General features: G+C 39.5%; 2 protein-coding genes across 2 annotated transcripts; both read left to right on the plus strand.

The window, feature by feature from the left end:
* Positions 1-6,115: 6,115 nt before the first annotated feature.
* On the plus strand, positions 6,116-7,031 carry LOC103058815 (olfactory receptor 10A4-like). Its single transcript, XM_015890944.3, is given in 2 exon segments — positions 6,116-6,732; positions 6,734-7,031. Coding segments are annotated over 2 exon segments (885 nt in total). The 5' UTR covers positions 6,116-6,145.
* A 376-nt stretch (positions 7,032-7,407) lies between these two features.
* LOC148215648 (olfactory receptor 10A4-like) lies at positions 7,408-10,303 on the plus strand. The gene is made up of 4 exons (XM_088143133.1): positions 7,408-7,455; positions 8,138-8,285; positions 8,400-8,769; positions 10,051-10,303. Exons 1-4 carry the CDS (start codon positions 7,408-7,410, stop codon positions 10,301-10,303), a joined length of 819 nt encoding a protein of 272 aa, XP_087999259.1.
* Positions 10,304-11,162: the final 859 nt, after the last annotated feature.

Genomic DNA, 11,162 nt, shown 5'->3' on the forward strand with positions numbered 1-11,162 from the left:
CGAATCAGCTCCTGAAATGCTGTGATTCTAAAGGGAATGATAATAAAATTGATACAAAGGCAAGTGCTGAAGATACCCTGGCTGAGAAGTCTTTGTCAATGGTTGCATTTTTAAAGATTCATACTTGAGAACAATTGCTGTATGAGAAAACAAGTAGGAGTGATAAACCAAAGTGACAGCAACTACTTCAAATAATGTCTCATCTTTTCAGTCTATTTAGAAGAAGCAGTCAAGGAAGAAATAGAATAACACTGAATACAAAAGAAACTGTCAATGTTCTGGTTAAACATCTGGTAAAAGGAAGCCATTAACACTTAGAATGCAGTGGTATTGGGGGTGAGGGTGGGGACAAAAGGGCAATATGGTGGGACCATGAACAAACCCTTTCTGATTTGAATGCATGCACAATTTTCACATATACAAATGGAATAACTCCAGTCTGTTGGTTCAGCCATTACCCTTGATTTCTGGTCTTCCCACTGCAGAGGTGTCTGTACAAATGCACATCTTTGCCACATGAAATATCTAAATGAGCAGTAGTATCATAATACTAGTCTACTAAAAGCAGGTTATATGTCTGAAAATTTCAAATACTTATTATAGACAGTGGTGCAATAAAAGCAAAATAAACAGTGACAAGCAATAAAATTCTGGCTTGGAGGCCAGAAGACACATAGAAGTGTGGAGCTCAAAGTTGTGGAGGCCATGAGGGTGACAGAGACTGCAGAGGTCACAGGAGTCATGGTGGCATCCTCAGAAGGCATAAGACACCACAGTGCAGGGGCTCGAGGCCATGGTGATGTGTATTAAGATTGCAGTTAGCAGCTTTTGATCAATCATCCCCCCAAAACATTTGGCCTATGGGGGTGTGGCTGACTGGGCCTCCTGAAATGCATTGGTTGGTGCATGGGTGCTGTCTCCTGGGCTGCTTCCAACTTAGGGAGAGATTTTCCCCATTTCCTAGGGGTGGAGGAGGTGGGTGGGACCTGGGTACTCTTCCCTGCATGGGCTTGGCCTCCTTGAAGCTGCCGAGGGCTTGGGCAGGTACAGCCAGAGGTAGTCAAATTCCCTGTAGAGTGGGCTACCAGGGTGGACTCCTGGGAGTCTGTTTAGTTGGTGTGTGGTAGGGGAGACTATTTATGTGTTATTTGACCTGGAAGGGGGAAGCAAGGGGTAAGAGTAGCCCAGGGGGAGCTGAGGGAGCAGGCAGGACCATCTTGATGGTGACAGGCAGAGGGAGGCATGGGGGAGGTAAGGGTTGGGCCACACTTGGGGACACTGGATCTATTGTTTAAAAGTGGTTCCACTGTCTGGTGCTGTTGTTATCTTTGAAGGTTCTCAGAGTCTGTGCTCTGCAGATAACTGGATATGAGGTGCTCTGGTTGAAGGTGAGCTCTAAGGAACAGTTGGGATTGCTGCTGGTCTACCACACTCTCTGATGCCCACTGTCATCCCTCCCTAAGCTGCTGGATTCCAATGCTGCTGGTGACAGAGACCTCAAGTTTATTGGTGATCAGGAATTTCAATTTGCTACCTTGTGGTATTGAGTCCAGAGCAGGTCAGGAATTTGTGCCATTTATGGCAACTATGGATTTGTCCCAAGTCAGCAATTGCCCAACACATACAGATATGTGTGTGTGAGTGGGGGAGCTCACAATAGTTATTGTTTTTGTCTTGGGGAAGTTCCAACATGATCTGGTAGAGGAGAACATTGACATTAGCCTGTTGCCATGGGCAGATAATTGTCTGATTGCTTTCCAGCTCACTGGTGTCACCCTCTTCCAGAGGGAGATATAGCCATATATTCAGCCTCCCAGGTGATGGACCCAACAGGGTTCCAAAGAGAGCTTGAGTTTTCTTTCTGAAGATCTTGTCAGGGGTTTGGTAGTGTCCTTAGTTGTTGCTTAGAATAGGCCGGTGTCTGGGCCTTTAGCCCACATCACTCCTATGTGTTCTAATCTCAGTAATCTAGGTTTACTGAGGATCTCCAGGAGATGAAGTACTGTTGGAGGAAGATGCAGAGTGAGTCTGACCAAAGAGGGGTAATAGTCCATGTGGTGATAAAGGTAGTGAAATGTCAATATTGTGCCCCTCCCATGTCAATGTCAATATATCCACCCCTATTGCAGCCATCAAAAGTCACCCAGCAGCCCTATTAGGGTGATCCAGTTCCTACTGGGCAGAGATGGGCCACAGGGCTATTTGTGGGGCCAATGTGAGGAATATTCTAGCTATCTGGTGGGTTAAACCACTCAGAGCCACACTGAGTTGGACTTTGACAGGGCAGGTTCATCTGAGGTTCCTGGGGTTTGGTCTTGTGGTATAATCTGGGATGACTTTGAGTCAGTGACTTGAGGAAATGGACATGTTCTTTATGCTGTTAGTTTGGCTACCTGTTTGTTGGACTAGGTCCCTCACAGGAAGCCAGGGAGGTGACCTGAATTTGGGTCCATATTATGGTAGCAGCCTTCAGCCAGCAGTGGCTGCAACAATTTTAGATAATTATTATCCTGTCTCCAACCTTCCCTTTTGCATGAATGTTTTTCAGAAGGTGATCAGCCTGCAGTTGCAAAGGACGCTGGAGGATGTGGTTTATATAGACTTGTTTCAGTTGGGTTTTAAGCTGGGATTTTGTATGGAGACAGCCTTGATTGCACTTTCTGATAACCTCTGTTGGAGCTGGGATGGATGTGATGTATCAATTCTTATACTCCTTGATCTTTCAGTAGCTTTTGATGCCATCAACCCCGATATCCTTCTGGACTGGCTGAGGGGGTTGGGAATTGGGGCACCATTTTATGATGGTTCTGTTCCTTCTTTGGGGGCTGGTTCCAGTCACTGTTGGCTGGAGGAAGAGGTCTATTAGTTTGCAAACCTGTTTCTTGTTTATGAACTGTATACTTGATGTGTTTTCTTTAAAATGTGAGGAAAATACATCTTCGGATGAAAGAAATAAGTTTTTAGGGGCCTCTGATGAATGGGATCACCATAACACACTTGAAATATAAAGGAATCTGCAGGCTGGTTGTAAAGAATTTATCAAACTGGTGTGAACTGGTCTGGTTGTAAAAAGCCTCATCTCAAAGCCTTATCACAAACATCCCAATATATAAGGCATCTGTCTTGCAGTACTTCCTGGCATCTGGCACCTTGAACTAACTTGTTTCTTCCTCTTAGTAAGGCTATTGCTTTCCTTGAAGATAGAAGAAAAGAAGAGGGGCAAATACACAAGGCGTCTGTCTTGACAGAAGATAAGATAGGAAGGGGAGCAGAAAGTAACTTGAGATCTGTTGCTTACTGATGTATGCCTGCATCATCACATGAATATGTGTGTGTATGTATTCTTTTCCCTTCCCCTTCTTGTAGAAATATATAAATATCAGGGTATCCATTTTGCCTGGAGGGGAGTGTCTCCCACCAACCTTTGGTATAGTCCCCTCCAGTGTGCATTGTCTGATAAACACTGCAGTAAAGCCTTGATTATTTTGCAATTGAGTCCTCATTTTGATTCCATAAAAACATTGCTTCTTGTACATAATTTAGGGAGACTAAGGAAAGGCACATTAAAAGGGGTGGGGCTTCAAATGGGGACTCACGGACACCATCTTGACTTTTTTGTCCTGTTCCCCACGGTCACCCCTGCAACAAATGGCACGAAATAAAGTGGAAAAAATCAGATCAAGAATTAATTATATAAGGTACTGAAGTTTGCTCATTACCTTGCTTGGGAAAATAAGATATATGTGCTTTCATAATTTTCTAGTAAAACATACCTGGAAAAAAGTTTCTATGTTTTCTTAAAGAAAATAATTCTTTGATGATTTTTTTTAAAAAAAATAATTAATTGTTCTAGGAATTAAAAGTCATGGTGGGATTCAAATCCCTTTGGGCATTAAGGAAAGTATTATAAGGAATTCTAGCATGCTAACATTTCACAAGCACCTACCATTGTTTAAAGGTAAGAGTAGAAACATACTTTCCGTGTCTCTCTTTAAATTGTGTTTTATTGTATGTTTCATTTGTAATATATTATCATACTGTATGCTGTTTTGAATTTGAGTTGATTGTAATAACATGTAACTGTAATGAAAGAGATTTAAAATGTGAGTAGAACACAATTTAAATTAAAAAAAAAGAATGAGTGAAAGTGTTGGTAACAGAGATTCTATTTCAGAGAGAAACTTCAGCATGTTCTGTGTGAATAAATAGGCTTAAGGGATTATCTCTTAAACAAAGGAGCTCATCACCCAAGAAAACACTGACAAGGGTGATAGAGAAACAGTAGCTTTAATAATGGCAAGAAAAAAAGAAAGAAAGGAAAAAAATCATTACTATCAACTAAAGTGAGTACTTAAGTAAACTGAGCCACCTCAACCATCATGTACAAAGAACATCTAAGAAGGAAGGAAGGAAGGAAGGAAGGAAGGAAGGAAGGAAGGAAGGAAGGAAGGAAGGAAGGAAGGAAGGAAGGAAGGAAGGAAGGAAGGAAGGAAGGAAGGAAGGAAGGAAGGGGAGGAGACATGGAAGGTGGCAAGTACACCAGACAGTTGAAGAATTAAAAAGGACATTGGAAGAATATCTGAAGGACAGTGAAGAAGCACTGAAGCTAGTACATCATAAGGCTTACTGAATCCCAAAGAGACCAAACTGGCCTTCAAGAAAGACCAAATGAAGAATAGAAAAGAGACATGGCAAGGCAAAGTATTACACGGCCAGTACACACACAAGCACACACACACTAGCAGGCAAAGCAGATAACAACAATGGCCAAGAGCAGGAAAGTTCATGCTCATACATCTATAGTATTTTTTACTGAATGAGTCTAACCATCAACAGGGAAGTATTCTGAGTAAATACTTCAAAAAGTTCTTCAGCGTGAATGTAAAGCTCTGGATGATGACAACCTATGAAAAAAAGTTTAACCCAGCTATTCTTAAGAAACAGAATAAATTCCAAACCAAGAGCAGGAGTGATTGTTGTTGTGTTTGCATCTGTGTTTGAGTTTGTGGGAAGGGGACAGATGCTACAAACTCTTTTGTCTTAAGAATCAGGGGCGACTGCTACTAATTTGCAATAGAAATTCTTATCTAATGCTGCATTTGCAATCAGTGAATCATTTTACCACACACTGCTGCATTTTTTTCTTTCCCTCTTAAGTGACAAATGTGTGGAAGATTAGTGATTAATTATTTATTAAGTTACTTCTTTAAAAGACTGTTATTTCATTAAAAGAACAATCTTCACATGTATTTGAAAGTCATATAACAAATTGCAACTGCGATTCATATACAAAGATTGGATATTTAGTCCAGAAATTAAGATGGCTTGCAATCTAGTAATATATATCTTTAGAAATTTTTGTTTCCCTTAAATCAGGAAACATTGTGATATAATGGAGAGGAAGTCCTGCAGTGTCAACCAGCAAGTTCTCAAGATTAAAGATATTAATTTTCAGTGAAAAATTGAAGAGACTGAACAGGGTTACACAGGTCTTACACCCCCCCTGGCAGAAATTATCCATTAGGATCATCCAAGCAGTCTAGACAGAGCCCTAAACTCCTTCCACAGTGATTCTCCAAAACTCTATTCTTATAGACATGTCCATGTCTGGATGTCAGTAAAAAATCACTGTGGTGAGATGGACACCATATAAATAATTTATAAAGAAATAAATAATAGCCTCCAAACATCAGATCAGGACCTTTGCCTCTTTGTCATTTGCATTGAAATATGCGATCCATGTTAATGTAAAATTCTAAAGAAGGTGCAATAGGTGTGTTTTCATATGGCACTAATGTGCCATATAGATTATCAGATACAAAAGAAGGAAAAATAACAATGCATATTACAAAAAAAGGATAAGGGAACAAAACAAAGATAGGCTGGGAGATGCAATAATTTAAAATCTTTAAGCTGGAGAATCAAGAGTTATTTCTCCTTGGCCCTAGAAACATATATGTTTAAAAATAACTCAGGATATTTCTTATACTCTTTATTCACAGAAAAATACTTGCTCAATGGAAATATAGGAAATTGCTTGTAGAAGAGCAACTGATGAACTTTATCAGAAAATCATCCCAAAATAATGTGGCAGATGGAGAAATGGTTAATTAGTAGAAATAATCAAACAAGTGTTACAGAATTTATGCTTATTGGATTTTCCAATCACCCTGAGCTTCAGGTGCCTCTTTTTGTCATCTTTTTTTTCCTTTACACAATCACTCTGAGTGGCAATGTCCTCATCATTCTTGTCACTACGGTGGACCCTGCACTTCAGAGTCCCATGTATTTCTTCCTCCGAAATCTTTCCTCCTTAGAGATCTGCTTCAATTTAGTAATAGTCCCAAAGATGCTGTCCAATTTTCTAATGGAGAAGAAGACCATTTCCTATATGGGCTGTGCCACACAAATGTATTTCCTTTTTTCCTTTGGTGCAGCTGAGTGCTGTCTTCTTGCGGCGATGGCGTATGACCGCTATGTTGCCATTTGCAATCCTTTACGTTATCCAGAAATTATGGACAGAAAAGTGTGCTTCCAATTAGCTGCTGCATCATGGTTCTCCGGTTTCCCAGTTGCTACTGTCTCTACTATATGGATTTTCAGCCTGCCATTTTGTGGGCCTAACACAGTTAATCATTTCTTTTGTGATAGTCCCCCAGTGCTGGAGTTGGCCTGTGCTGACACCTACATGTTTGAAATTGAAGCTCTCACAGCTACTGTGCTCTTCATTGTTCCCTTTCATCTTGATTTTGCTCACCTATGTCCACATCGTCATTACCATCTTAAGAATGCCCTCAGCACAGGGGAGACAAAAAGCCTTTTCAACATGTTCATCTCATCTTCTGGTAGTTACCTTATTTTATGGCACAGCCATATCTACCTACTTCAACCCTAGGTCCAAGTACTCGCCAGATACAAAGAAGATCCTCTCCCTCTCTTACACAGTCATCACACCCATGTTAAACCCTTTTATCTATAGTCTAAGAAACAAGGAGGTCAAACAGGCAATGAAAAGAACACTATGCTGGTAAATTTTTGCCCAAAACATAATAAAATTTGTTTGGCCACTGACATAAAACAAAAGATTAGGATGTGTAATGGGACTTTCTTATATTTAGTTTAAATTTTACCAATATTCTAATATTTTTAAAAGCAAAGAGTGATATGTACTTTAACCACTCACAAAATCACTCCTGGGACACTGAAGCAAGGAGAAGGAGTTGTCTTCTTGTATTTCTCTCTCTTTTTCTTGTTAAGTTTTCCATAACAACTCATAAGTGACCTGATCTACAAATCTAACTGGGTTCGTTTTTTTCTATCTTTTTCACTTTTGCTCAAATACTAGAAATAGATGAAGTTTATTAATGACAGAATGTGCTATTTTACAGAAATATTATTTTTTTATTCATGAATGCCAAAAATGGTGCACTTACTCATGTTTATCAGGAATTTAACGTTTGCTATTGCTTTATGTACAGTGGAAATCTTGAACCTTTTTTCTCTCCTGATGCAATATCAGGAAACAACTAAATGCAGATGTGTATATGCTCAGTTTCAAGAAGAATATAAATTTATGGGACAAACTGAACATAACCCAGTTCTGTGTATAATGGCTTTATATGAAAATATAACAGTGTTAGCTATATACTTTTTAAAGTGATTTATGATGCATTTGCAATTGCTATTTTTATTTGCTTATCGTATTTATTTAGCATTTGGCATATGAAACTGTCATGAATTACTAAGCAATGATAAAGATATATACAACTTTTCTTCTTCCCCAACATAGAAAAAATTTAGATGCTGCTGCAGTTCAACAGATCAGGGACAGGGAGAGCAGGGAAAACAACTGCTCAGAAACTGTAGCACATGAAAGAAAGAAAGAAAGAAAGAAAGAAAGAAAGAAAGAAAGAAAGAAAGAAAGAAAGAAAGAAAGAAAGAAAGGAAGGAAGGAAGGAAGGAAGGAAGGAAGGAAGGAAGGAAGGAAGGAAGGAAGGAAGGAAGGAAGGAGAAAGAAAAACTTTTATTGAAGTATAAAAAATATACAGTTTGCACAATAGAGGGAAGCTGAACTAGATGCTTAAGAAACAATAGATTTCACAAATAGATTTTCAGTAATTACTGCTAGTTATTTCAGGGAGATAGAAATTCAGAAGGGGATTTCTTCCTCCAAAATCTTTCCTCCTTAGAGATATGCTTCAGTTTAGTAATCATTCCAAAGATGCTATCCAATTTTCTAATGGAGAAGAAGACCATTTCCTATATGGGCACTGCTACACAACATAGTTCTCTTCCTTCTCCTTCTCCTTCTCCTTCTCCTTCTCCTTCTCCTTCTCCTTCTCCTTCTCCTTCTCCTTCTCCTTCTCCTTCTCCTTCTCCTTCTCCTTCTCCTTCTTTAGTGTATGACCACTATGTTGCCATTTGTAATCCATTACTTTACCCAGAAATTATGTACGTGAAAGTATTCTTCCTATTAGCTGCTACATCATGGTTCTCTGGTTTCCCAGTTGCTACTGTCCAGACTACATGGATTTTCAGCCTGCCATTTTGTGGGCCTAACACAGTTAATCATTTCTTTTGTGATTGTCCCCCAGTGCTGGAGTTGGCCTGTGCTGACACCTACATGTTTGAAATTGAAGCTCTCACAGCTACTGTGCTCTTCATTATGTTCCCCTTCATCTTGATTTTGCTCACCTATGTCCACATCATCATTATCATCTTAAGAATGCCCTCAGCAGAGGGGAGGCAGAAAGCCTTTTCAACATGTTTGTCTGTTTTTTTGTGTCAGGGAAAAAACCTCATTAAACACGGGAGACAGACACACCATAAAACAAGTCACCTCAAAGTTCTAAGTTCTTCTAAGAGCTTTATTAAAAGTTAGTTCAGCAAGAAAATAAAATGCAATCAGTAACATACAAGGTACTTACTTAGATACACATTGCAATGCAGACCAACAGGAGCAAGCCATCACTGAGACAGCTTGACCATGTGGGTGCAGACCCCCAAATTGCAATCCTTTTTATCCTTTAAAACCGCAAACCACAATCATGACTCTTTGGATTGTCATAATGTCCCCAGAGCTAATTTCACCACACTTTCCTGTTCCCTTTGTCCCTGTCATGTCTGTCCCCATCAATAAGTTTGCTTATTTAACAGTTTGCTCTGGTTTTGCAAGTATTATCTCCTGTCAGTGCCCCACAGGTCATCTCCAATCTAGCCCTTGCTTTTATTATTAAATGTGATTTAGCAACATATACCTATATCAAAATAAGTTTTAGGCTATTCGCATTTTTCCTCTCACATTTGTTTATTTATTTATTTATTTATTGGATTTCTCCCCCGCCCATCTCCCCCACAATAGGGGACTCTGGGTGACTTACAAAAAACATTAAAATTATAAATATATCTAAAACACATAAAACATCCAAAATTTAAAACAATACTAAAAAAAGGAAGATCCGAGAAGATGGGAAATTAGGCTGCGGAGAGCTGGCCACTACGGGGGTAGCCATCCCCTTGCTTGAAGTATTCCCTCCCCACCCCAGACCAAGTGGCAGAACCAGGTCTTCAAGGCCCTTTGGAAGGCCGGGAGTGAGGGGGCCAATCGCACCTCCGGGGGCAGAATATTCCAAAGAGCGGGGGCTACCACAGAGAAGGCCCGCCTTCTGGACCCCGCTAGATGGAATTCTTTTACTGAGGGGGTCCGAAGCATGCCCTTTCTGTGTGATCGGGTGGGATGGGTTGAAGACATAGGGGAGAGGCGGTCCCTTAGGTAACCTGGTCCCATGCCATGTAGGGCTTTAAAGGTGATAACCAACACCTTGAATTGGACCCAGAAACAAACTGGTACCCAATGCAGCTTGCGGAACAACGGTGTTATATGGGCCCTTCTTGGGGCTCCAAGAATAGCCCGTGCAGCTGCATTCTGGACCAGCTGTAGCTTCCGGATAGTCTTCAAGGGTAGCCCTATGTAGAGCGCATTGCAGTAGTCTATCTGGGAGATAACAAGGGCATGAGTGACTGCTCGAAGGGCATCCCGATCCAGGAAAGGGTGTCATCTCATCTTCTGGTGCTTACTTTATTTAATGGCACAGCTACATCTACCTACTTCAACCCTAAGTCCAACTACTCTCCAGAGACAAAGAAGTTGCTTTCCCTCTCCCACCCAGTTATCACTCCCATGTTAAACCCTTTTATCTCTAGTTTGAGAAACAAGATCAAAGGTACAGTGAAGATGACATTACATCAGAGAATATTTGCCCAGAAGAAAATAAAACCTATTGGGCCATTGTCACAGAACTAGATACCAAAACAATGAAATATTAGCATTTGTAAAGTGCCTTTAGCATACCCATTTTATTGTTTACCCCATTTTCTAATTATTTTGAAAAGAAAAAAATGAAAAAATTAGTTAGCTATTTAGAAAGTTAGGTGTGAAAACTGAAGCACAAAGATTTATCTTTATGTAATTCGTTTTCTGCTCTTATTTTTTTCTCCCTGAAAGATTTTCTTGCAAATATAACTGGCTTGGTTTTCTTTTGTTGTAAATTATCCCTTAGGGCTCAAATTATTGCAATATTTAAATTATATTAATGAGACAAAGAACTGTTTCACACATGCTCTGAACTACTCATCAACATCAGAGGTAGCATATATAGCCATACTGGTTGGACTGTGAAAATTGGAGTTTGATGATATTCAGAGCACTAATATTTGTTCTTGTTCTATGTAAAGTTGGAACCCTAAAATTGTTTTGAATATTTTATTACAAAACAATTTTTGAATGTTGCTGAAGATTCAAAAATTGACTAATGGCACATATCTTTGTGCTCTTTCAAGAAGTATACATTTGTTTAACAAACCGAACCAAATGGTTAGTTAATTTTTAAATTATTTTTTATGTATTTGCAACTGCTGCTACTATTTGTTTAGGATGTTTATTACACTCTGCCTACTACTTCTCAACTCAATTTAAACAATGCATTTATGACACGATAAAACAGTTGTAAATTACTAAAAAATGAACAAAGATATGTACAAGTTCTTTTCTCTATTAACGTTGCAAGAAGATGCTGCTTTATTTCAACCAATCTCAATCAAAATAAGCTTAGCTGAGAAACTTTTGCAAAAGAAATAAGATCATTATCTCTCACGGAAGTCAT

This window comes from Python bivittatus, unplaced genomic scaffold, assembly GCF_059951505.1.
Source record: "Python bivittatus isolate LINGU-HERP-01145 unplaced genomic scaffold, Pbiv_v1 ctg000470_np1212, whole genome shotgun sequence".
In the NCBI taxonomy this organism is placed as follows: Eukaryota; Metazoa; Chordata; class Lepidosauria; order Squamata; family Pythonidae; genus Python; species Python bivittatus.

Excerpts from the sequence above, each read along its gene's own strand:
- LOC148215648 (XM_088143133.1), top strand. The coding sequence starts at position 7,408 with ATGAATGCCAAAAATGGTGCACTTACTCATGTTTATCAGGAATTTAAC. Across the intron at positions 7,456-8,137 it reads ATGTTTATCAGGAATTTAAC|GGAGATAGAAATTCAGAAGG; the intron begins GTTTGCTATTGC and ends TAGTTATTTCAG. Across the intron at positions 8,770-10,050 it reads AAAGCCTTTTCAACATGTTT|GGTGTCATCTCATCTTCTGG; the intron begins GTCTGTTTTTTT and ends GATCCAGGAAAG.